A 27,535-nucleotide genomic window follows, 5' to 3' on the forward strand; every position below is an offset into this window, starting at 1 on the left:
CTCCGTTTCTCTATTTTCATTTTTATTATTTTTTGAAAATTAGATTCCTTTTGCCTTCCCTCCTCCAGCGCTCTCGTTCTCTCTGTCACTCCAGTCGTTTCCACTCACTCAAATGAGGCTTAAAGAACCCTAGTTGATCTATTAATCTAAATTCATTCTCACTGCAATTATCAGTCTATGATGCAAGACTTTGTTGGTTCTGTTCGTCGATCTCTGGTTTTCAGAGGCACAGATGGAGATGAAAGAGGATTTGGAGGTCTAGTTGAGAAGGTCGGTACTTGTCTACGGAAATCCAGGGTAGGTTTTCTCTCCAGACCTTACACTCCTGCACTGCCTCCCATCGTGAAGGAGAAGGAGAAGGAGAAGGAGAAAGATAGTGAACCTTCGATCAGATGGCGTAAAGGGGAGTTGATCGGATGTGGTGCCTTTGGTCGAGTTTACATGGGGATGAATCTCGATTCTGGAGAGCTGCTCGCTGTGAAGCAGGTGACTGAATTCCAAAATTTTCTTTTCTTCTGATTTTTTCCAATTTTAGTTTTCCGTGACTTATCATTTCTTTATTACTGTTAATTTCAGGTTCTGATCCCGGCTAACAATGCGTCCAAAGAGAAAGCACAGGTGACGAATTCTATTGCTGTGTTGTAAAAGTTATTCTTTTTCTCTGATTCTAGCTGTTTGGTTGGGTAGAACAATGGGTTTTGTGGTTCATTCTTTTCTATTTACTTTGACCAGCATCCTATATAGATTTAGACGTGCTTGAATCTTAATTCGATATCAGAGAATACAGAAGACTGAAAGAGAAAAGTGCCCAGTATTCTGCTGTTATATATTGATACTTCTAACTAACTCTCACCTCAAACTCTTGCCTAATGTATGACATGGAACCCTCCAGCACTGTGTGCAAGTACAATTATACCACTGTCATGGAATACTCCCCCTCAAGATGGAGTGCATATTATGCACTCTCATCTTGCTAAGAAACTGAGTAAACTGTGCAATGAATAGGGGCTTGGTGAACACATCTGCGAGCTGGTTGAGTTGAAATATGCAAGGTCTTCAGCTTTCCCATCTGAATTTTTTCCCTAACCAAATGACAATCTGTTTTGATGTGCTTGGTTTTCTCATGGAAACTTGGTTATCAGCTATATGTAATGCTGCCTGGTTATCAGAAAACAAAAGAGCAGGAGTTGAGTGTAGAATATGAAGACCTGCTAGCAGGGAAAACAACCAAATTTTCTCACAAGTCGCTTTGTCATTGTTAGACACCTTCTTCAGCTGAGGAATGTGAAACTGTGTGTTGCTTCTTAGATTTCCATGATACTAGCTAATCACCTATGAAGACACAGTACCCACTAAAAGATCATCTCGTAACTGGGCATGTTGCTCAATCTGAATCTGCAAAAGCTTTCAGCTGTGTGTCAGTGGAGAAAGAAGAGAATAAACCTTGCCCCACGGTTCCTTTGACATACTGTATTACCCGGTGTACTGCATGAAGACATGACTGCAGACAAATACTGGCTCAATCTGTTTACTGCATAGCTCGGGTGAGGTATGGTTATGGTTAGATATAACAATCCTCCAGTCAACCTTCTATTTTGATTAGGGTCATCTGAAAATTCACCATCATTTTGTGTCAACTTGATATTGGGGTCCAGTCGTCTTTTCTTTGGCTTGCAGCCCAAGAAAACCTGTATCAGATAATATCTCAAAAGCATAACGTGGCCGACTCACTGAAATTCCTTTGCTGATCGAGCAATCTCAAGCCCCAAGAAAAATTTCAAATCTCCTAAATCTTTCAGCTTAAAAAGATCTCCAAGCACCATTTTCAGCCTTTGCTCCTCATTAGTGTCATTACAAGTAATTATGATGTCGTAAACATACACTAGTTGTGCAATAAAGGAGGAGCTAGTAATCATTGTGCATAAGGAACTATCAACATTAGATTGTTGAAAACCCAAGGCAAGCAAGGGAAAGAAAAAATTGGATAACCATTGTCTAGAGGCTTGTTTTAAGCCATAAGTGGATTTGTGGAGCTTATAAATTGGAGTAGATGGTAGAGGCTCCCCTCATGGTGACTTCCTTGAGGTAATGACATGTAAACTTCCTCATCGAGATCACCATGAAGAAAGTCATTGGTAACATCAAGTTGAGTGAGAGTCCAACCATGAATGGTCGAAAGAGCAAGAAGTACCTTGACTATTGTAAGCTTAGCAACTGGAGATAAGGCATCAATGTAATCAATGCCCTCTTGTTGGGTGAATCCCTTTGCTACAAGACGTGCTTTACAGAGCTCAATGGTCCCATCAGCATGGTACTTGAACTTGTATACCCATTTAGCATCAATAGGATGTTTCCCGGTGGGTAGGGAAACAATAAACCAAGTCTGGTTATCCTCTAGAGCTTGCAACTCAACTTTCATGGCCTGGTCCCATTCTAGAATTGAATAGGTCTAGTTCTGAAATAGAAGATATGGAATTGACAAACCGAAGATGGGAAAGGGAGAGAAGATGATATGAAAGAACTGCGGAAATAGGATGGTGTGTAAAGGATGAGTTGTAATGGAATAACAATAATGGTAGTCATTGAGATATGAGGGTGCACTATGTTGACAACAAGGTTGCATAGGAATGGTAGGTGATTCATCGGTATATGCAAATAGGAGATCCGGTTGATGAACTTATGCTGGTAGTACACGGTCTTTAAAGATGGAAGGAGTAGGAGGTGAGGTTGTGGAAGAGAAAGGAAAGACATTCTCATGAAAAAAACACATCTCATATTCTTGTGAGATAAATGTGAGATTAATTGTGAGGTCTTAAGAGCTTATAGCCTTTTTAACCGAAAGGATACCCCAAAAGAAACAGCAGGTGAGGCTCTTGGAGAAAATTTTGTGCGAGAGTGAAACAAGGTGGAAGCATAACAAAGACACCTGAAAGCTTTAGGATGATCATAAGAAGGAATTTTCTACCATAAACATTCTAAGGGAGATTTGTTATTAGGAGAGGAGTAGGTATGCTGTTCAACAGATAAACTGCAATAAGAATACAATCTGACCAGCAAGTAAGTGGAATCTGTGATCGGAAAAGTAAGGCACATGCTACATTAAGAATATGCTGGTGCTTACGCTCAACCACAGAGTTTTTCTCAGGATGCTCTCCATAACAGTGATAATGAGTGATGCCTTTGCAGTGTAGAACTTGACAAGTTGGAGTTCAGGGGCATTATCTGAATGTATGGACTTAATTAATCTTCGAAATTGAGTTTGAATGAACGTATAAAAATTTGGTATGATGCTAGATACTCCAGACTTGGTTTTGAGCAAATAAAACCATGTGTATCTAGTTCTGTCATCAACAATGGTCAAGAAATATCAATAACCTTTAATGGATGGTGGTGTAAATGGTCCTTGTGTGTCCAAATGTGACAAATCAAATTTAGATGGTGACACATGGTTATGCGAATCTAATGGCAGCCTACACTGCTTGGCGATGGGACAAACAGTACAATGATCATTAGAATGAAAAGTTGTATTTGAATAAATGTTTAACAATGGTTTCAAAATTTGCATTGGTTTACAAAAGGATGACCTGAACATTAATGCCAAATGCTTTCTAACATTGCATGGGCATGATTACAAACAGCTGGTGTGCTAGAAAAAGAAGAACTGACTGAATGCATAACATAGAGATTTCCTGCTCGTTTACCCATCCCAATCTTGTGGTCTGTGGTAGGATCTTGAAGAATGCAAGAATGAGAAGTAAAATTGAACATGTAATCTGTGATTATGTTGAGTGAGGGTACTAACAGAGAGAAGATTGAACTGGAAACTGGGAACAGACAAGACATTATGAAGAATAAGAGTGTTTGAAAGTGGCACTGTTAATGAAATGGAAACGGTGGTACCATTTGGCAAAGAATTGTTGAATCAGAAAGTGGTTTTGAAGTGGTGAAGAGATTGAAATTGCAACATACATGACGTGTTGCTCCAGTATCAAGTAATCACTCAGAATAAAAAAATGAAACTCTATATAGGTGAAGAGGAAAGTGAAACACTACTGGAAATTTGGAAGGCTGAAAGAGAAAATGAAGTAATTGGGACCATAGGACCTCCAAGCTGAATCTGAGAGTTCAAGAGGGGCAAGTGACTGCTGGTACTGAATTGCAGTTAGGCTTGGCACCGTGGAGGTAGAAGACACTGCAACAACTGGTGATTCACAACAGCCTTGGGCCTGATTCACTTGGGCATGAGCTTCTTACTTGGATTGGGTCTTCCATCCAGGTGTATACCTGTGAGTCTTATAGCAGCAATCCACATGGTGTCCCTGCATTTTGCAGTGAGTTGAAAGGGCGTATTCCCATTTTGCTTTGGCTTGACCTGAGCTTCTGCAATGGTAGGGAATGAAGATGTGGGTGAGCTTCTGAGCTGGAGTGGGTAACATTCCATGACAGATTGATCACTGCCTCTCTTCTTGATCTACCAGAGCAAAAGTTTTAGTTACTGAAGGGAAGAGATCCATCATCAGAACTGAGCCCTTGTGTTAGCAAAACTTTTGTTGAGACCCATCAGAAATTGCGTAGCACATTCATGCTCCTGGTATGTGGTCTAAATTGACATTTCTCCACAGTGATACACTGGAGTTGGCTGAAAATCACGCAGCTCATCCCAAAGAATCTTAAGCCGTATGTAACACAAATTAATGTCCATTGCCCCTTGATGCAGAGCTGCCAGCTAAGTTTTGATCTGGAAAATCCGTGGTTCGTTGCTTTGAAGGAATCAATCTTGAAGATCAAGCCAAGCTCTTTCAGCAGTGTTTATGTGCAGTAGACCGTCTGCTATTTCTTTAGAAACAGAGTTGATAATCCATGAGGTTACCATGCTATTCATTTGAGTCCAGCTTGGGTTGATAATCATCAAAGGGAGGCTTCTATATGCTACCATCAATGAACTGAAGTGTATTCTTGTCTGTCAACACCATAGTCATCAATCGACTCCAGGAGTTATAGTTCGGTTCAGCGAGGGAATGAGTAACAAGGATAAGCCCTGGGTGATTTGCGTGGTGCAGGTAATAGGGACTGCTTGTATCTTCATGGAGCACTGTAGAAACTTCCAGCAGCAACATGGGTTGCCATGAACTGGTTGTTGCCAGGGTTTTGCTGACTGCCTCTGGCCATGGCAGCTTTTGCAGAGCCTAGGGATCAGTAGAAGAATGTTCCCTTTGATGCCATATAGAGAATAAAGAAAAGTGAAAGAGAAATATGCCCTGTATTCTACTGTTTGTTTTATGTGATAACATCTACATATATACTGATATTTCTAACTAACGCACACCTCATACTCATGCATAATATATGACATGGAACCCCCCCAGCACCATGTACAAGCACAATTATACCCCTTTAAGCTTCATTTTTTTCTATTTACTTTAATCAGCATCCTATGCAGATAGACGTGCTTGAATCCTAATTCGATATTTTTGAATTTTGATTTCCTTCTATCTGCATAAGTTGAAAATTTATGATACATACTTATCCTCCATTATCTTTTTGGCTTCATGAAGGTCTGCTTCAGAATTTGATTGAACTTTTTTCATTTGTCTACTTAGGCTCATATTTGGGAGCTTGAGAAAGAAGTGAAGCTTCTTAAGAATCTCTCTCATCCTAACATAGTTGTGAGTACGATTCTAGTTACTTTAGTGAGAGTTGTGGTTTTTTCTCTTGTTCAATCATGATTGCAATCACTTGTCTTTTCTCAGAGATACTTGGGAACTGCTAGAGAGGAAGAAACATTAAATATTTTGTTGGAATTTGTTTCTGGTGGATCCATCTCATCCCTTCTTGGAAAATTTGGTTCTTTTCCTGAACCTGTAAGTCACTGCCATTCTTTGAAATAAAATAAAGTAAAATAATATGCGAGGTAGGATGTTTATTTAATTTAATTAATTATTTTTTTTAGAGTTCTTTATGTAGGCCCCAAGGAGACTTGAACCATGACTTCTTCATAGTGAGGCATGGTTCTTGCCAACTCAGCTATCCTTGGGGTAATTAGGGTGATTCTTTTGAGTACTGATGTTATTTACCATTCCCATCTCTTTGAAAGGTGATAAAAATGTACACGAAGCAGCTATTATTGGGACTGGAGTATCTTCATAAGAATGATATTATGCACAGGGATATTAAGGTTTATCTCTAAAATTGGATATCCTACTTTCTGGAAAAACAATTAACTTATTGGCAACTTCTACTTGTTTCACTGGCTTGTTCCTTACTATGAACGTTTTGTTTATCTTCATCTGCTTTCAGGGGGCAAACATCCTTGTAGATAATAAAGGTTGTATCAAGCTTGCTGATTTTGGTGCATCCAAGAAAGTGGTTGAACTTGTATGAATTCTGTGTCTATTTGCTTTTAATTGGTTTTTATAGTGAGATCCTCTAGAAATATATGTGCTTCGTGGAAATGACTCTTTGGTAATTGACACTCACTCAATCCAGGCTACAATATCGGGTGCTAGGTCAATGAAGGGTACACCATATTGGATGGCTCCTGAAGTCATCCTTCAGACAGGTCATGGCTTGTAAGCACTATAGTAACACACTCTAAACTTCTTGTTGGCACGTAATTATGCATAAATATGAATAACAAAAGAAATGTGAAATCAAAGCCATAGTATTGCTATGTAATGTTGTATCTATGTTATTATTTTCTTCCGCATTGTAGTCTTTTATTAATTTTTTTTGGCTTTAGTGCTCCATTCTGCATTGACTTATTAATGCAGCCTGGATTTGAATAGTCAAACTAGGAGCCAAACCAGGATGCAGATCCAGTGCCAAAGGATTGGTTCATTTTAGGGTTATATTAGGAAAACATAGTGATGCAGATCCGACACCACAATTTTTTCTTCTTATAAAACAACCTTTAGTTGATAATTAGGTAGGATTTGTTTCTTTTTGGTTGGACTATTAGCACCCGATGCAAACTTAACAGAAGGATAAGAAAAGATATGCAGCTTAGGCCTTGTATCTAGTATGACCTCAAATAGAACTGATTGGAAGGCAAGGATCCATTTAGCTGACCCCATTTAGTTTGGACAAGGCTGTGGTTGTTGTTTTTGTATTAGTACCGCATACAACTCTTGTATTCTCAGTTTTCAATCCATTTTAGACTCTAATTTTAGGCCGTTAGTGAATCAGAAACACAGCCTTGGACCAATTCAAACCCAACCAGGTTTCTGGACCAAGATGAACCAGGTCCAATTTGTTTCATGGTTTTAGTAGAATTTTAAAACTTTAGTTCTTTGGGGAGGAATAATGTCCTAGTTTGTTATATTTTAGAAATTAGCTAAGTAGGTTATTTTAGTCCTATTTCATTTTAGTTTCCACCATAGATGTTGATTTACATGAGTTAAGAGATGTACTAAGCATATTAGGTTAGAAATCATAAATTGTTATCAGAAAAATTACCCTCACCTCAACCATAGAGTCAACGGGGGAGTTTCAAAAGAGAACCAAAACAAATAACTTAGGTTCCCACTGCAAGCTGTCGTCAAAGTATTGAAGACCAATTCCTTAAATGATCTAAAGAAGCTTCACACTGCTAGGTGTTGATTGGACCAAAACGCTGGTCCCATCAGCCTTGATCAAGCACAAAACAAATCTTTAATGGGAGAGAGCAACCAAAAGCCTTTTTCATTATCAATGTTCATGTTCATGTTCAATATTTTCACCCCCTGTTACAACCCTGGATAAAAGACTCAAAAATCGACTCCTACACTAAAAAGGCAAGGCCTAGCCCAATCCTTAACATATTGAATAACTTAAACTTACTAAGAAACTGAGTAGACTCCAAGCAAGTACTAGTCTAATCCTGCTAAACACTTAAAAAAGATACTAAAATGGGCGAACCCGGTGCCAAAGGCTTCCGCACAAGTAGAGTCTGGGGGCAGTTTTCCTATGCAGTCTTACCCAACAATTTTTACTGGGAGGCTGTTTCGATGCCTTGACCTCAGGGCTACGGGAACCACCAAGATGAAGCAAAATATGGCACTAAAACAGCTAATCATGCAACCACCTAATGACCCATATTTTAGGCCCTTAAAAGTGACCACATAGAAAACCCATGGAATCAAAGGCTCAACATGTCAGTCCTAATAAAACAAGCTTATCATGGTGATGAATTTGAATTCAGAGCGGTGTAAAGTAGATGTGAAATTCTCTCTCTCCCTCCTTCTTGTTAGGTGGGAACTTTAGTTGTTTGGTTAGCACACCTGCGCCTAAGTCTGCAGAGCATTTTCTTTGCTCGAGTCTTATATGATTTCAATTCACCAATGTGGATTCAATTGAAGTCGTAAAGTAGTTAATGTTGAAGATGGAGAATCACTATAGTCTACAGATGAGCTAGGTGTGTAAAATTAGAATATTGATATCAAATATGTAAGTATGCTGCCAAAGGAGGTTACAGTGTACCTAGCCAGGCATTGCTTACTTTGTAGGGGTTGTTAGCTGTTTTCCAAATGATGTATGGATTACTCATATTGAAGTAGTTATACCGGATTTTGAGCTGTTTGAAATCAACACTAGGAAACGGAATTTTATTTTCCAACAATCGCAATATGAAGATGGATGCTTTGCTGATGTTGATTGGGCCTGCTCCGACTGTTACTCTATTTTAGGATATTGTATGTTTCTCAAAGGGAATCTCTTACTTGGCAAAGCGAAAAAAAACCAGTGTCATCTAGATTTAGTGCAGAAGCAGAATACTGGAATGGCATATGGTGTATATGAGATATTAAAACTCAAAGTGTCACTAGTGATCTGGAGGTGACAACCTATGAGGTTCTACCATGGTAATGAGGCGGCTATCAGTGATTCAGTATAGCCCATAACCAATCCAGCATTGTAGGACCAAGCATATACAGACCAATAGGCACTTCATCTAGGAAAAGCTTGAGTTTTTGTATCCTATTTGTTATTTCAGAGAATCGATTAGCTGCTGATGTATTCACAATTTGTTTAACTTCTATGTCATTTCGTCCTATTATATCTATGCACCAATTGGAGGGATTAAGGATGAAAACTAGACTGTTTAGAATCACTATACTTTGGTCTAACTCACCCTTTTTCTAACATTCCTTATTTGTAATCTGTTATCCATTCTATAAGAAAATGAGCTCTATCATTTTAGACAACCTAATCATTTTCTGAATCTTCTCTTCTCAACTAAAGCATTGTGAGGTAATGTGGATCACAATGCATGAATTGCATAATGTGCATCAAACTGTCAAATTGTTCCAAGGAGTATAATCATATCAGTGTCCACACAGTACTAAGATGAGTTCATCATGTGGTGCATTGTCTCAACAGAATTGATTGCTTATTTGGTGGATCTACAAAATCATACATGTGAATCTTATGCTCAGGAAGACTATATTTGTTCTGTACATGGATATTGCTAAATTGAATTCACTTAATTTGAGATATCCGTATGGTACTCTCTTGCTGGTTATTTGCAATACTTTCAAGCCAACCACAACTCTTACAGAAAGTTAAGGAAATAAGGTGCTTAGATGAGTAGTATTATATCTTGTCTAATGACTGATCTCAATATGTTGGGAGTTAAGAGTATAATAGTTGAGAGCTTTCAAGGTGCCATCCATTGAATTAGGCCCTTAATTCTTTTCTGTAGCATTGAGGTGCATTCAAGATGGTCAGCCAAAAGTTTCCCCTCTGAAAGTGACTTGGCTGCATTAGTCCTTAAGTGTAGCAAGAGAAGAACCCAATGGAGCTTTGGCCTCTAAGCTGATTTTTTTTTCTTCTTTTTAATACTTGGTTCAGAACTGCTGAGTTTACTTTGGTTGGTAAAGCCTATTTTATGTGGAGATGCTCATAGTATCAATATTCCTTTGATACAGTTACATGTCTTAATGATGGAGCATATAGTTTTTTAAATTTTGATCCAGTTTTGCTTAAAGTAAAAAATTAAAATTTCAGAGATTGTTTTTGCTATATTATTATTTGGGAAAAAGACTGCTGCTTGGTCATGTAACCCCTGGACCAGCACAGGGCTGATGGAGCACACACATGGGTACTTTTTTTCATTTGTTTATTATTATTTCGAAGGGCATGAGATGGTAAATTTGCAAGCACCTTGTCTGTGCACAGGAACCACACAACCAAGCAGTGTTTCTTTCTCCCTTTTTGTTACTATTATTTTTTTTAAACCATAGGTCATTACATATTTGCTTATTTGCCTAAGATTGCTAATTCATCTCCTAATTGAGTTACCTAGGACGGCCGATATTTGGAGTGTTGGATGCACTGTTATTGAGATGGCTACTGGAAAGCCTCCTTGGAGTCAGCAGTACCAAGAGGTGTGCATGCAACACATTGCAATTAATAACTTCCCTGCTTTCTTTTGACTTCCAAGATTTTATTTCATTTTGAGAGGATACCTCTAAAAGAATGTACACTGTTTCAATTGTTTAAAGGCTAATGATTTTTTTTTTGTTTTCTCTAGGTTGCTGCTCTTTTTCATATTGGGACAACAAAGTCTCATCCGCCCATCCCTGAGCATCTCTCTGTTGAGGCAAAAGATTTTCTTTTGAAATGTCTGCAAAAGTACATTCATGATTTCCCTTCTGCTTTTTATTCCTTCTTTCATCACCCTTAGTCTAAGGACATGTAAGATGGTTTTGAATCTGTTACTTGTCCTGGTTCATTTTCTACTTGAATTATTTTCGTTAATATTAATAGGCACTAAAATTTGTCTATTGCGGAACTTCTTTTAGAATTTCATTTTATGATCATCCCGATTTTTTTTCACTGATTTTCCCCCATTTCGTGATGTTAAAGGATGTCCATCTTTTATGTATCTGTGTAGGATAAGGTCTTGTTAAGTATGTCTAGGTTCAACCAACCTATATGTTAGGATTAATGCCTTAGGGTGTCATACCTTATGATGTAACCCTGGATTACAGGGCCAGTAGTAGGACCTTTTCTAAGAAAGCAGCAGGCAATATAGGGTTCAGTACCTTGTGTGTGGGGTCAAATCTCAAAGGAAGGAGGGGTTTTAGGCTTATAACCCTACTGCAAGGTCTGGAATTGGGGTACAGCAGCTAATCTTTCAAATATCCTCAGTCCTCACAACAGGTCACTAAGGGTTGGGATTCCTGCTGTCCGAATCAGAATGTTAATGAACAGCAGTAAAACTGTACTTAGAACACCCTGCAAACACTCTGAAGTCGTGCGGCTAGGGTTAGGTTGAGTTCCAAACCTTGGGGTATTGAAAGGGGAGGTTTAGGGCTATGTTTGGGGGTAAGACTAAGGTCTGAATTCAAGATAAAATATTCTGTTTCTTAACGATCTGGAATCGCAAAATTTTACAGGTTAGGGTTTTGTGATTTTCTAGGGTTTGAGAATTCCAGAATTTCTAGGGTTAGGGTTAGGGTAGGTGATGTAAACCCGATTTTAGGGTTAGGGTTTCTTGGAATGTTTTCCTAAAATTGAGGGTTTTCTCAGAATCTTCCAGTAATTAATCGCCTAAGTCAATGGGATGATCTAAGGTACCAAGGATGTTTCAAAAATTATTATGGGAGGGTTTGGGTAAGGTAAGGGTAGGGGTTAACAAAACTAAATGGGTTGAAGAATATGGTTAACAGATAAATATGGGCAGGGTTAGGGTTTTAACAAAACCTAAGATGGGATGGTTTACTTGATAGTAGGATGTATGGAATGTGACAAAGAGATATAGGGTGTATCAAAGCTTCCTAAGAACCTGCGTTGGTGTAGGGAGGTTTGTTGGATGATCTTGGGATGATTTAGGTTGTGGGATTTGGGTAACAAAAAGTGAAAGGATGGTTTGGGAAAATTCAGGGTTTTACCACCCTAATGGGGAGGGAAACTTTGTAGGGAAAACAGTACAACTTGTGGGATGGACTGAAGATTATGGGCAGTCTTTTTCTTTCTTTCTTTCTGTTCTTTTCTTCTTTCTTTTTTTTCTGTTTTATTTCTTCTGCCGCAAGTCGGCGGGGGAGGGAGAGGGGGCCGATAGGGTTAGAAAGGGGGAGGGAGGGTGTCGTAGGGTAGGGGAGAGGTGGGGAGGGGGAGGGGCAGTATCGTTGGAGTTAGGGTGAGGGGTTTAGGGGCTCATGGGGGCCTGGGGAGGTGCCGCCAGTGGTGCAGCAGCATGCGGAGGGGGAAATCTAGGGTTGTGCAGGATAGGCGAAGAAGGGAAGAAGAAGAAGTGGGGCTGGGGGTGGGGAAGGGGGTTACTGGTTTGCAGAATTTTCTTGATGAAAGCTTGCTGGAATTTCTCGGTGGATCGCAGGAAGAAGAGAGATTCAGAAATCTAAACAAATGTAAGGTCCTACCCAAATAGGACCCTGCTGCACCTTTCTTGGCTGCAATTCTTTGATAAATTTATAATTCAGACTTGCAAACTTTACAAAGAAAGAATATGCTTATTTATAGCCTACTAAAAAGATTTAATCCATGCAGGGTTCCTTTACAGATTAGGATCCCCTTACAATAATCTCAACCGTCCAACTAAATAATTAAAGATCTAATGGAATCTCCCTGATAATAAATTCCCCCCGGAGACTCAAATACTAAAGGAACTCTTCTTGTAAATAAAGACCGATAAGAGTCTTATCTTTAAAGGAGATTCCCAAGGTCTCAAGAACTCATCTTTGACTCAAACTAGACTCCCAATTGATCAAGAATCCTCTGAAAATAAAAAAATAAATTCTGAAAAGTAATATCAGCAACTAATTAGGGTTGGGATGGACCAAACTACCCCTCTTGGAGGGTTCAGCCAGCCCTGGGTGCACCACCTTGGAGTGGCCTTGGGGTCCACTCCAGGGGGTCGGCGAGGGGCTGAATTATGGTCATGTTAGTAGGGATCAAAGGTAGGGTAAGGGAAGGGGATGCTGGTCCTAGGGCTGAATGTATTTTTTTTGGGGGGGGGGGGGGTTTAGGGGTGATTAGGCTTCTAGGGTTTAGGGTCTTATCAGAATTTGCAGAATTCTGGAATTTCCAGATTCTTCTGCAAGGAGAAAGAATAAGGAGAAGAAGAGAAAGGGGGAAAAGGGGGCAGGGGAGTGAGAGGAATGAACAGAAGGAGTTGGAGAAGGAAAGGACTCAACCGTGGGATCCTACAGGAGGGGAAGAGGGGCTGTGATGGGATTAGGGGTTGGGGATTCCTAGAATTAGGGTTTGGTGGGAAGGGGAGTGTGCCACAAGGTGTTGGGAGTAGGGGGAGGGCTAGGCAGGGGTTGGAGAGTGGAATGGGGTACAAGGGGGGCTGTGAGCACACTTACTTGCTTAGGAAGGGGGCTGTTAAGTGGAGACTGAGTTGAAGAGGATGCTAAGGCTGCCGCAGGCTTGATGTAGCTAAAGACAATGCTGAAATGCAGAGAACTCTCTTAATCCCTCAAAGGCTCAAACCCAAGTCATGGGCTAGCTTCCCACGACACTAAGTCTCTATTTTTATTTATTTATTAGTTCTACTAATTTGACAATGAGTTGGGGACTTTATATAGCCTTGCAATTGAGGGAAATAGATTAAGACCAAACCTAGGAAACTTTATTGGACTCAAACTAGGGAATCCACTTTGGATTGGGATTGGCTTTACAACTTAACAACTTAAGAAAACAAACTAGAAAGGAGTCTTCTAAAGATCTCTTAGGCTGTGTTTGTTTGCTGGAATAAAGGTGGGGTGGGAAACAATTTGAAAAAGCAAACTTTTCCATTAAATCTCAAAAGTGTGGTTTGTTTGGTTGATGGGGGTGGGAAAGTTGGAGACAAGCTTTCTTAAATTAAGGAAGCTTGTTTGGTGAGGTGGCATGCTAACTTTCCCACCCCATGCCTTTCTAAACCCCACAATATTTGTGGGATTTTGTGGAAAAGTGTGGAAAACTAAAAAGTGGGACCCTCATTTAACACTTTTCCACAAAATCCCTTCCTTTCCTTTCCTTCTCTCTCACCCCATTACACATGGGGCCCACATTTTTCCCCCCCACCACTTTTTTCCCACCCCACCTTTGTAAACAAATGCAGCCTTAATAAAAAATAACTTGCAAAAATAAATAATCAACTGCCAGAAGGAATCCTACTTGAAAATTGGATTCCAACTGGGACTTCTACTCAGACAAGGATTCTAACCATTATTTCAATTGAAAAACAAAAAGTTGATATAGGATCCTAAAATTAACCTGGAATTATCTAGACCCTTTTGGTGGTCCAAAGAGGGGCGGAAATGCCCAAATTGCCCTTCTAAGGGTTTGGCCAGCCCCTAGGCCGTTTTTGGTCCAACTTTTGATGGACCCTATGCTTGTTGGGCCTAGTTATGTCACTTATTGTTGTGGCCATTATATCTATAAATGTACAAGGCCTCTTTGTCATTCTATAAAAGTCAGCCAAATCTTCTTGACTTGGTATTAGAGTGTAAATACTCTAGGTGTTTTTTAATCACTAAGAGGAGTTCAGTCCTAGAGATTAGAGGCTCTTTGGCTTCCCATGACTGAGCATGGTGAATTGAAAGGCAAAAAAATCCTTTGTTGTGCACATCTCTCTATTGTGCACACCAGTGCACCACCACAACGCGACACGTGGAATACTCTATATTGAAGGTCCATATCAATAGGTTGATCTTAAGTGGAAAAAAACCCATTTGTGAAACCTATTTAGCTTATACCCGCCCATTTCTGAATACCCAGTTTGTTCATTCACACACTCCTCAACTCCCACGACTTTCTTCTCATTCCCATTCCCATTCCCTTGTGGTTCTCTTCCTCCATCTTACACTTTCTTTCTTCATTGCTATCCCTCTGTGTTCTGAACCCTAAGATGATTCGTAAGTACTTGACAGTCGATTCAAAATGAAGCTAACAATCCAAGAACAATAAGCCACAAGTAAAAAGAAACCCTAACATTCTAATACATATCCAATCATAGAAGAACAAAACAAAGGCCTTGGTGAAGATAAACTCAGAACATCAATATAGCAGGCTTGAAAGAGGATGGAGATACAAAGTTGTTGAACTGATGAATATCCAAGGTTTTTAATCCACAGCCTTGACAGCATGTTGCCCCATAAGTGCTTAGCTATTGCAAGAGAAGCAATATGCAAAACAGTTTCAGGCTCAAAACCACAAAGGCTACAGATTGAATCGGCAGGGGACCATCTAGAGATCTGAACTTAAACAGGAAACCCATCATGAAGAACTCTCAAGTAAAGAAAAATATTTTATACTTTGGTAAAGTACTAACTTCCCAAAAGATTTTTCTAGCGCAGGTCTCAATCTCCTAAGAGCCAAATTGATGGCAAAATTACCTGCACCCAGAATTATGTTTAATGATCTATTTTGGGGGAAAATCCAGGCTGAGGTGTTTAACCCCGATTCAAACCAACTTAAACCAACTGATTGACAAGTAAAGTTGAGAGGGGTTTTGGAGTTTGATTTTCTTTGCTTCCTTTGCAAATTGTTAATCCTGTACCTAACTCAAAATGCCAAATAAGGTGATAGGAGGTTTGAGCACATGAAAACACAGAGGAAATGCAATGAAGAAAGAAAGCGAGAGATGGAGGAATAAAACAATGGAGGAAAGGGAATGAGGAGAAAGTCATGGGAGTTGAGGAAGTGAGTGAATGAGGTATTTAGAAATGGGGTTTACCAAAAAGGGTATTTAGGAATGAGCGGGTTACGGGTATAAGCTAAAACGTGTTTCAAGCCTTTTGATCTCAGCTTTCTATTTGGAATATTCCACGTGTCGCATCCTGCTGGTGCACTGCTGTGCACAACAGAGGATTTTTTTCTGAACTAAAATGTTCCACCATTGCCTACTCACTGGCCCACTGATTGGTTATGGCACCTGATGTGAACAGAGATTGACCCCCCTAGCCAAACCCTAAAGTGGACCTCTAGGCCCACCCAAGCAAGCTGGTTGAACCCTATTACAGGGGTATTTTGGCTATTTTAGACTCTACTTTACTGCTGGAATCTAAATTCCAGAATTTTAGAAGAGTCCCCTCCCCTACTCCCTACGACCTCTCCCAACCCCTCCCCACCTATCCCCTATCCCCCGCAATTTCCCCACCCCTTTTGCTTCCCTGCAGCAGCATCAAACACCCACCCCTCTGCAATTCCCTATTCCCCAGTCCCTTAACCTCCCTTTTCCTCCCAATAGGATTGCACCAAACCCTAGGCATCAGTCCTACTCTTAGTTACCTAAATAAACCCTATTTCCCTAAGTCTGAAAATTTCCTGCATTCATTTTCTACTTCTGAAACCTAAACCTAATTCAACTTAGGTCCTCTCCTAAAAGGTCTAAAAATACAAAGCAGCAAGTACAGTCCCTTCTCGCACCTAGCCAAAACACCAAAAACCTAGTTTACAGACTTTTTTTTGGGTCAAAATTCAGGTATGGAATTAGCATTGCAGTAGGGCTTGTAGTGTGTAAACCTACCCTATACATCCTTGAAAATCCTTTTTTTGTGCTAGAAGATTTTGGGCAGCCCTTAGTCTTAGGGAAATTCATCCAAACCCTAACCCTAAAACTGGGTTTACATCAGCACCACAATTCACTGCTACTCATCAATGGGGCCCTTGGCTCTCTCTTGCTTCTTACTAGGGCATCAGGCTTGCAACCAATTTTGGTTTTGATAGTTGACACAGTGCTCTTTTGGTCCTTGCTAGGGGATCCAACCCCTTGTTTGGTCACTGCTACGGCTATCAGAATCCCTTGCCATTGCTTCTAGGAATCACATACCACGGAAACCGCTGCCTGGGCCTCCCAGACCACTATTTGATCAACTCCAGAGCCTTCTAGGTCTTGCGCCATCTTATCAGGGCCTTTAAGGCCCTCTTTGTGTTTGAAAAGCCTTCCATGTCCCCTTGGCATCCGATGTCTTTGTAAAGGGGCCTTGTAGGTTCTCTCTGCCTCGTTGCTTCATTCCTAGGCCTGTGGTGTCTCAGATCGGCCCTTAGCTTTGTCCCGCATCTTGCCGAGGCCTCATGTGCCCATTTGCTTTACAGGGTGCTCTCTGACTCTATCTCTACAAATTAGTGCTTTCTTATCTTTGATTTGTTGATATATTGTCATACTTTTATCTCTATGGTGTAAAGTACCGTTACCTCCACAAATGTAATAAAGGGTACTATTCGTATAACCCTTACTTTTAGATAGGTCCTACAAAAGTCAATGGGACTAATTACCTTTCTTGGTCTAGAGCATGTCTAATCACTATTTAAGGCAACAACTTTTGGGTTATATAGCTAGTGGCACCTCTAAGCCTACTGTAACAAGTACATGGTCAATGATGCCCTCAGTATGTCCTTCCTTTTGGGCTCCATGGCTTTTGGTTTATTTACCTAGGTATGTATGCTTTTTCTCCATGTAGTCCTTCTAGGCTTCTTAATTTTGGGGCCTTCAACCATATGCCAATTCCTAGGATATGTCTTGTACCTATCTTTACTTCTCCGGAAAGGCTAAAGCCCAAGTTGCTGATGGGTCTTTATCTATTGTTTCTCGTAGAGGTTCAATATCCGGCGGTCCTACCATATAATTATCTTCTGTTTTTCACGTCCCTCGTCTTTTTGAAGTCTACCTTCAATTTGTTGTCTTACGATCGATCTTAACTATTGTGCTCAATTCTGTTTACTCCTTGTGGATCTTTCTTCTCTCAAATCTCTTCCTGTTTGTATCCCCTAGAAAAAATGGTATTCCCAGTCAAACAAATAAACATCTTTACATACACTGATGATTATGCCCGATATTCCTAATGTTCATTTTGTGGATGCTGTTACTACTTTCAGTTTTCCTCATTAACTTATTTCATTTGGTGTCTTTGACTTTGATGCCACAGTAGGTTTCCTTCTGGATTCATCCCTTTCCTCCCATCTCCTTTCCATGGTTTTCAACTGTGTTTGCATTGCCTATAATTCCTCTCCATCTCGTTCCAAATTGGATCTGAGAGCTCTCCTATGTATTTTCCTTAGGTCTTTGGCCACTCAAAAGGGTTATCATCCTTCTTGTCCTTGGTTACTCATCACCATGGATGTCATTTTCCATGAGACAAGAGTCTTATTACCAGTTCTATTATCCTTTCGATAAGGTGCATCCCCAGTCCTTTGTCTATTGACACTATTCAACTTCAGGGGGTAAAAGGAGAGACGTCTCACTTACGCTAGACATGAAGAAAAGCCGCCGTCTTTGGTCCACCAAGCTTCAATTGTGCCTCAAGATCAAGATCCTTCATCAGGGAATCCTTCCTCATCGTCTGATGATCTCCTGGCTAGAATGTAATAGGGGTACTCAAGTCTTGTGTTAAGTCTCTTTCAGCTTCAATTGTATTTTCTGTACTTTTTTTTTTTAATTACCGTTTGCCTTCCTAGGTAGTAGTTGTAATTCTTCTTTTATGGTGCAACTGATGAACATTGGCAAGAGAGTACCAACTCTATTGCCCTTGGTACTGAGTTCTAGTCTTTCTTTCTTCTTTTCCTTCACATCCTCCAACCCTCCTTACCTTTTTCATTACCTATTATTCATCCTTATCTTTACCTATTACTACTGCTCCCACTGGCTTTGAACATTACCCCACCCTTTATCCTTTTTCGGTAAGATTTGATGGAACAAATTATTTAATCTGGTCTCGATCTGCTTACCTGACTATTGCTAGAAGAGGACTTGTTGGACACATTATGGGCACCACTATCAAACCTACTACCACAGGTGTTTCATAGGATAAATGGATCTCGAATGACTCTCTTATTATGTCATTCCTTTTGAATTCCATGAATCTAAATATTGCTGGCGGATACCTGTTATTTGATACTGTAGCCCAAATCTGGAAGGCTAATACTAAAACATATGGACAGTTGGGGAATGATGCACAGGTTTATGAGCTACGAAAGAAGCTGCATAAGAGTACCCAAAAGGAACTGATTGTGGCCCAATATTATGATGAGTTGCGTTCTCTTTGGCAGGAGTTGGATCATTATGGGGATTATTACCCCACTAATCTAGATGATGTGACTACTTATAGGAAGCACGTTGATAAGATTTGGGTATATGACTTCTTGGTAGGTTTGAATGTGGAGTATGATCAGATCATAGTGCAAGTATTAAGTCGTTCTCCCTTTCCTACACTAGAACAGTCTTTTGCCCTTGTTCAGTGTGAGGAAAGCCGTCGATTAGCCATGCTTCATGCTCCTATTGTGGAGAAATCAACCTTACAGTCTGTTAGCACTAAATCTGATTCAGCTAAGGAGATTATCAAGTGTGAACACTGTCACAAACCATATCATACTAAGGCCAATTGTTGGAAGCTCCATGGGTAGCCTGCTGATTTTGAGCAAAAAAAAGCACAAAGAAGGGGAAAACCGAAAGCTAATCTTTTTAAGACAGTTTCCACAACACCCTCTGCAGACATTGGTTTTTCACAAGAGGAGTTAGCTACTCTGCGACATATTCTGTAGTCTTCTACTACTAGTACAACATCTACTACTGCTTCCTCCACTGCTCATACCAACTCCTACCTTGCTACTTTAGGTAAAACTTTCATAGGCTACGATGTCTCTTCAGTTTCTGCTCCCTAGATCATTGATACAGGAGCCACATATCATATGACAGGTTCATCTCTTTTTTCTTACATTATGCTCCAACTTTCGGAAAAGATAACGTTCGAATTGCTGATGGCTCCTATTTTTCCATTGCTGGAAAATGGACCATTCATCATTCTCTATCACTTTCTTTATCTAAAGTTTTACACGCTCCCTCTTTCTTTACTAACTTGCTCTCTATTAGTAGTCTTACACTTGACTTAAATTGTAAAATGATTTTTTTTCCCATCTTATTGTGTCTTCCAGGATCTAGTAATGGGGAAGGAGATTGGACGTGGTAAACTTGACAATGGACTTTATCTGTTGGAGCCAATAGGAAGATATACTTTTGCTCTGACTGCATCTCCTAATTAGGTCCATTTGATAATATCAAACCTTTAGCAGTGGCACCGTAGGCTAGGTCACCCCCCCTCTAGGAACTCTTAAGAAAATATTTCCCGATATAGTTTCTTCTTGTAAAAAGGATGATTTTTTTTGTGAAGCCTGCATTTTTGCGAAGCAGACTCGTTTTACTTATTTACCTTCTCTTCATAATGGAAAATCTATTCCTTTTGGACTAATTCATACTGATGTGTGGGGCCCTTGCCGACCTGTGTCTATTACTGACCATAGGTACTTTGTTACTTTTATTGATTGTCACCCATTGATAATCTAAGAGTAGAAGCATACACTGATGCAGACTGGGCGGGATCTCCATACAAGAAGTCAATTTCAGGTTATTGTAAGTCTGTACCTTTGTTGGAGGTAATCTAGTTACTTGGAGAAGTAAGAAACAAAATGTGGTAGCTTTATCCAGTACCGAAGCTGAATATAGAGCTATGGTTCGTGGAGTTTGTGAGCTACTATGGTTGAAAGGCTTGCTACAAGATATTAGAGTCCAAGTTCCAAACCTTATGATGCTATATTGTGACAAGGCTGCTATTAGTATTGCTAATAATCCTGTGCAACATGATCGAACTAATCACATTGAAATTGACAGGTTTTTTGTCAAAAGAAAGCTGGAACAAGGGCTTATCTGCATGCCTTTTGTGAGGTTTGGAGACCAAGTGGCGGATGTTTTCACTAAGGGTTTGAAAGAAGGAGATTTCCTTCCTATTGTTGTAGTCAAGTTGGGAATGACTAATATCTATGCCTCTACTTGAGGGGGATTGTTGGTTGAGTTGTACTAGGAGTTCACTCTATTAGAGTTTTTATTCATGTAAATTTCTATTTCTTGTTACCCAAGTTAGGGTATTTATGTTATAGTGTTCTTTCCACTTTATTATAAACAGAGGGCTTGAGATCACACTGATTAATAAGCCATTCTACCACAATCGGCTTTCTCAACAAATAGATAAGGATAGATCTCCCGTAAGGAGATTGATATACTTCACTTATACTTGAAAGGATATTCTTATGCTTTAGGTGTTGTTTGCTGCTCTATATGACCTGCAAACCAAATATTGAGGCGATGAGGTTGTGTGCATTCCAAGGTCTTGGAATCAGCACCAGGATGGGGCATCCTATTGGTAGTAATCCGAGACTAGAATCCTTCACTAATGCTGAGTGGGTCAGTTAATAATTGGTGCTTTGGTTTAGGATATTGCACATTCCCTAGAGGTTGAATCTGTTACTTGGCAAAGCAAGCAGTCAGTGCTGTACAGATCTAGTACAGAAGCTGTGTACCATGCTGTGGCACAGGATGTGTGTGCATTTATATGGCTCAAATTAGTGCTTGACAATCTGTGAGTAACCTTTGAAGAACCTAGAGGGATCTTCTATGATAATAAGCTTGCAATCGGTATAGCCCATAACCTAGTCTAGCATCACCAAATCAAGCACATTGAGCTGGATAGACACTTCATCAGGGAAAACCGAGCACATGGTGCGAGCTGCATCCTGTTTGTCACCTCAGAGAATCAGTGGGCTGATGTATTCACAATGGGTTTGACTTTTAATTCGCTCCATCCTATTATATTCAAGTTAGGCATGACGGATGCCCATGCTCCAACTTGAGGGAGACTGTTAAGGATGTCTAGGTTTGAAAAAGTTGGGAATTTCACTCTAAAGAGGTCTTGCCCCGAAACACAAAGCCGAGCCGGGATTAGGAGCATTTCCATGTGTCCTACATTATCGAATAGCCCAACTGGCTATCTGCGCAAGAATTCATGTAAGTACGGGCTCTTGCCCTGCCCAATAGCAAGAATGTCTAGGTTCAATATATGTGTGTATCAGAGTAAAGCCTATGAGTCAGCCTTATCTATCATAACTTGTTTATTCTTGTCATTCTATAGACTAGCCAGTTGATTTTTCTTAACTCATTTCTTACTGACTCTATTGTGGCAGGGAACCAAAGTTAAGACCCGCTGCATCAGAACTGCTGCAGGTAAAAGTTGTTTTCCTTAAATCAAATGAGTAAGACATAGAGGTTATTTTAGTTGAAGATCCACCTGACAGTGCCACATCGGCTTGTTAGTGCTGGAAGGTGCAATAATTGATTATTCTTTTCCTATGCTATTAATTTTCTGGTATTTGGAAATGAAGCATCCATTTGTTACTGGAGAATTCCTAGAAGCTCACCCAGTCCATTGCACTTCATCTATGGTCAGTGTTTAGTTTCTTTTTTCCTTTCTATTTCTTGCTTTTTGTTATTTTTTATGTTCTCATTCCTTCCAAAATAACTGCTACTGATTCTTGTACTTCACTACCATCAGAAAGCTTCTGCAAGTCACTTGCCTTCATCTGGGTCAAGTATAAAGAACTCGTAAGTGTTACATGACAGTTTCTTACCAACATTTGTTCATTTTATGCATCATGATTGTAAACTGTTTATGCTGCAGAATTGGTGCTGCACTCAGATATCGGACAGCCTGTGGTGGCTTGAAGGATGTTTCTGATATGGGCAGTGTAAGGAGCTCAACAGTATATCCTGAGAATCTTTCAGGGTTTGGACAATGGGGAGTGAGAACAAGTGATGAGATGTGCCAGATTGATGATAGAGATGATTTTGGGCTGAGTCAGTCAGCTAAAATTGGTTCTGTCTTTGCAGCAAATGATTCCAATAAGGTGATGTATTTTCTTTATGTTCCATATAGTCATCTTTAAATCTTGAGCAGCAAAAAGGAATTTCAGCCACCAAATTTTGATGGAATTGTTTGTTTGATTAGAGTTTTAATCCAATGAGTGAACCCACTGATGATTGGCCATGCAAATTTGATGAGAGTCCTGAGCTAGAGCACAGAGGAATGGACTTGCACTCAGGTTATCCAGTCGGTGGCATTTCTGGAAGTCCTGGAGCATCTGCCAAAGGTGATGATGATTTTTCATTTCCAGGCGGTCCGCTGGTATCTGAGGATGACGATGAAGTTATTGAGTCAAAAATAAGAGCATTCCTAGATGAGAAGGTATAATAAAATTAAACTCATCCTTTTTTGAATTTTATTGATGCATCATCCACCCTTCTTAGACGGAGTAGCGTTTAATTTTTTTGTATAACAATGTTGCCAGGCTCTAGATTTAAAGAAACTGCAAACACCACTTTTTGAGGAGTTCTATAACACCTTGAATGCTTCTGGACCTCCTGGTCTTACTGGGAGCCCAGATGGTGAAAATATAACAAACTATTTGAAGTTGCCTCCAAAAAGCAAGTCACCGAGTCGGGTTCCTAGTGGAACTCCATCGCCAGCTGTTGATACTGTGAATCCTGCAAGTCCTGGAAGCTTTAGCAGGCGTATATCTAACATTGACTCTCATAACAATCAATGTTTGGGGGAAATTCCTTCGCCTCACAATGAATGGAAAGGGGTGCTTCTTGATGATAGGCAGGATTCAGCCAGCATAAGGTTTGGTTAAATGGTTTGCATCGTTTAATATCTATTTGGTTTTTGAATTTTCTTATTCCTTAATTTTCTGTCCTTTATACAGTGTAAGCTTTTCGGAGAGACAGAGGAAGTGGAAAGAGGAGCTAGACCAAGAACTTGAAAGAAAACGTGGTGAGTTTTTGTTCTTTGTATATTCTCAATAACCATAAATTAAGGGGTGGGCCTTAGCGTAATGGTTGGTGAACCACAGTTGTAGTCTGAGTTCAAGGCATAGAAAAATTGCCCCACTGAGCAAAACTTACCGGGGTTGAGCCGCATAGAAAAATTGCCCCACTGAACTATGCTTGTGCAGTAGCCTTCAACACTGGGTATTTTGTTGTAGACTATAGCCAACTTGGTTTTCTGATTAGCTGTACAAAGCTGTTTACAAAGATATTGATCCATGTAGAACCCTTTTTGGTTGTTGCATGCAATATACAAGGAAAACTTTGTCATGATGGGTTTGGCTGAAATATCTGCTATCATTCATCTGAATAAAGAAATATCTGCCAGAATCACAATTTCAGCTAAATATTCAATATTTAAATCATGGGTCTTGTATTGTCATGAATTAGTCAATCATTTGCATAGATCAAACTTTTCTAATTGTTCTGTTTTGCTGATAATTGGCTGTAGAGATGATGCGTCAGGCAGGTGTTGGTGGGAAAATATCTTCACCCAGGGATCTCCGAGTTTTAAATCGAGAAAGAGATCGGTTGCGGTTTGCATCCCCAGGCTAATAAATATACTTGTGTATGTACAACCGTTCACAACTGGCCTCTTCTTTTTTCTCATCAAGTAGTAATGTATATTCAGCTTATAGTTCTGTTGAAATTTGTCAAATGATACAAAATGGCCACAGTCCATCTACTATGAATAGCAGGCAAGGCACCACGTTCCCCTTCTTGTTCAGTTTTTCGGGGTTCTGCCTGAACACCACACCACACCACAGCAGTATCCTTTGTAAGCCTCTAAGCTAAATTGTATGTACACTTTATTGCTCAAATATGTTCTTTACTACAATTGTTTCGCTGGAAAAACAAATTCCAATGTGTTTCCTTTTCCATTTTAGAGTTAGGGGTGTGGTTTATTTATTTAATTTTAAAATCTTGTGTTTGATTTTTCTTGTTCCTGAATTCAAGAAATTAGATCGCCATGAAATATTTTCTGATAAAACCAATAGCAAGTTACATCAATAGCATTGGTTGGGAGGGGGAGTATGGGTCAATGTTGCACTTTTGCGGCATGGAAGTTTGGCAAATCTTGCAAAATTCCATAAATATAGTCAAGGAATCTTTGCATAGCCCACTAGTTGTTTAATGCTAGAAGGGACAGTGGTTGTGCTGAATCATTGACTCGCCGGAAAATTTGAAGATCTGATGTACTTAGGACAATTGAATTGATGTTTCATTTAAGAAAGTGGTCTTAAGATTTTTATATATTTTTTTGGGTAATGGTCTTAAGAAATTCTACTGCTATAGAAAGTCAGTTGATTTAGCCATAATGCTTAGAAAACTGTGTAAGAATTTAAAACGACTCAGAAAGGGGAAAAAAGGAAAATGGAAAAATGTTAACTGGTTTTGTTAAACTGGGTTGGGCTGGAACGAAGCACTTGTTCCCTCCTTAGGGTCAGTTACTGTTGTTGAAAGGACACATATGACAATGATATAGATTGAATGGTTTGATCATCCATCAGCTAATTTTGGCACAATAATATCAAATCAAAACCCATCATAGACTATGGACTATGGAAGAGAATGCTTGGTTTGTTCGAGATGGGTAGTTTCTGTAGATGCATATAGCATTAGTAGAGAGATGTTCCACTCTACTGGATCACCAAAATACCATATAAGGTGACTATCACCAATCTAGGCCAACAAACATTTTGTCAATACCCAAATAATGTAGTTTATGCTTGTTAGTGATAGAATTTCCTTTAGTTGACTTCAAGTCTTTGTGGGACCTATCTGCGAGGGTGTTAATCTGTTCAGTTTTGATCATCTAGTTCGGTTTTGATTTGATTCAGTGAAGTGATAAGGGTTATCTGAATCCAAACTGAGAACCAAGTTAGTTCCAGAATAAGACCCATATCCAAATCCACTCGGTTTGACTCGACACCTGGTTGGGTTTAATTATATGCGGTTTTGTTTTGATTTGCCAAATGAGCCTATTTGGTTTTAATTCCCAGCAAGATCTGTTTCTAAAATTCCAAAAAAAAAAAAAAGGTCCATCTATGATTTTGGGCTTTACACTTATAAATGCATAGTTGAGACATTTATCCTGTAAAATACCAGAAATATTCTCACTGCCATTGCCATTTAAGCACTGCAGTAACTACCATTGTAAACACTACAAGGTTTCTCAAGGATCATCACCTAAGAAAGCACTGAGTCTTGAGATCGACTTTTCATATCTTTGAGGCCACTCAACCCCATTATGACTCGATTAAAGGAATTGAAATGATCAAATAGTTCTCATTTAATCTCGGTATGATAGAATCCATATGGTTAAAAGGATAAAAATTAGGGGGAAAAAATATGTATCATGAAACATGGCCAACAAGTTTTGGTGTGAAGAACAGAAGAAGACATGATCATGAGAAGCAGCCGACGGATCTTAGAAAAGATTTTTAGGGGGAGAACATAGAAAGTTAGAAACGTTGTACATGGTCAGTTGGGGGAGTGAGTAGAGACTTGTAAACTGTTACTGTTCTTCCTGGTGGATTTGCACGATAGAAAAATCTCTCCTCCTCTCCCGGCGCACTATGGGATTTAATTTCTACCAAACTCATAATGAGAGAACCCTATAAAAGTTCCCTTTTATCTCGGTCTCAGGAAGTCAGAATTGGTGAAATCTTGACCAGTATTGGGAAAAGGACACAGAAACATAAGGAAGCAAAAGAGAGATTTAACTGTTCATGAAAGGTAGGGAATCTTTTTTACAGACAGCAACCGTTTACTCTTATCTTCTTCCCTTTTTCACAGCAAAAGTAGATGAAAACTGGAAAAAGAACCTCTCTGATGTGAAGGGTTAGGATTCTACAAGATCAACATGGTAAAGAGGAAAGATGAATTTAATGTCATCTTACTACTTATTGGTCCAAATCATAATTTCATAACCTCTGTCTCTCTCTTCTTCCCTCGTGAACTATTAGGACATGGAGACAACCAACTTAGCTTTGATGCATGAAAGAAGTTACCCAGCAATATGTCCAGAGAAAAGATAGGATGTCTGGGGCTTTTTTGGAAGGTTTAGGTTGTTGGTGTGGACCAGGTGGGAGATGCTTAATGTTTAAGACACATTTGTAATATTTATATATATTATATATTAGAAATTTCCATATATTCCAAAAGAAAAAATAAATTTAAGTATTATTCAGTCTATGGGTTAGTTTAATAAGGGTCTCTTCTTTGTTTTTTCTTCAGGAAGAAACTAATCTGTGTTATGTAAAGATACAAAAAGAACATTACTCGAAAAAAAAAAAAATAGAAAAAGAAGGAAGAAATGAGGATAAATTAAACTTCTATCTTTTCAAAGAAAGATTCATTACTTACAAGAAAGATCGACTAGAACTTTTTAATAAAATTCATGAGAAACCATGAATAATTGCAAGGGGACAAAACTCCTCCTGATTCCAAGACTTCATAGATTGGGATTTTCTAAATCCTCCTTGTGGTAGGATATGTGGGACCCTTTATGATCTTAACTCTGATTCTGTGCAGCATCAATCAAGGTCTGTGGAAGACTGAAGACATCTCTCTCTCAACCTGGTCATCCCTGCAATGACCTTTCCTGGCGAATCCTGTAGTAGATTTGTGCTTCAGCCCTACCCACTTTGATGACTGGTACGTATGTGATCTCTCTGTCTCTGTTGGTTATTAGGGTACCACAACCAGTACCACAAAGAAATCAAATTCGAACGATAAGGACAAAAGAGTGTTTGGTGGCCATGGTTGAAGTCTACTGTAGAGGGTTTTTTCAATGGCTTACAATCCTTATCTTGTTCATAGATCAAGTCAAATTTCAGTGATATTGTCCTTGAAATTAATTATATATATTATTCCCTTTTTAAGTAGTGATAGTTA

The 27,535-nt window shown here is 39.5% G+C and overlaps 1 protein-coding gene across 2 annotated transcripts; it reads left to right on the top strand.

The window, feature by feature from the left end:
- On the top strand, nucleotides 1-27,535 carry LOC149028660 (mitogen-activated protein kinase kinase kinase NPK1-like). 2 transcript variants are annotated; one of them, XM_089138604.1, is made up of 18 exons: nucleotides 1-486; nucleotides 577-618; nucleotides 5,601-5,666; nucleotides 5,751-5,861; nucleotides 6,095-6,175; nucleotides 6,298-6,375; nucleotides 6,487-6,569; nucleotides 10,280-10,361; nucleotides 10,508-10,608; nucleotides 21,937-21,976; nucleotides 22,135-22,194; nucleotides 22,305-22,354; nucleotides 22,431-22,656; nucleotides 22,758-22,994; nucleotides 23,098-23,432; nucleotides 23,515-23,582; nucleotides 24,087-24,203; nucleotides 27,173-27,535. In XM_089138604.1, the coding sequence occupies exons 1-17, from the start codon at nucleotides 178-180 to the stop codon at nucleotides 24,188-24,190; spliced, it is 2,073 nt and encodes a 690-aa protein (XP_088994730.1). In that variant the 5' UTR covers nucleotides 1-177; the 3' UTR covers nucleotides 24,191-24,203; nucleotides 27,173-27,535. The 2 variants fall into 2 exon arrangements, with proteins under 2 accessions (XP_088994730.1, XP_088994727.1); XM_089138601.1 differs by lacking the exon at nucleotides 27,173-27,535 and having other exon boundaries at nucleotides 24,087-24,348.

This window comes from Hakea prostrata, chromosome 1 (genome assembly GCF_041222555.1).
Source record: "Hakea prostrata isolate BN-2017 chromosome 1, UWA_Hpros_2, whole genome shotgun sequence".
NCBI lineage: Eukaryota > Viridiplantae > Streptophyta > Magnoliopsida > Proteales > Proteaceae > Hakea > Hakea prostrata.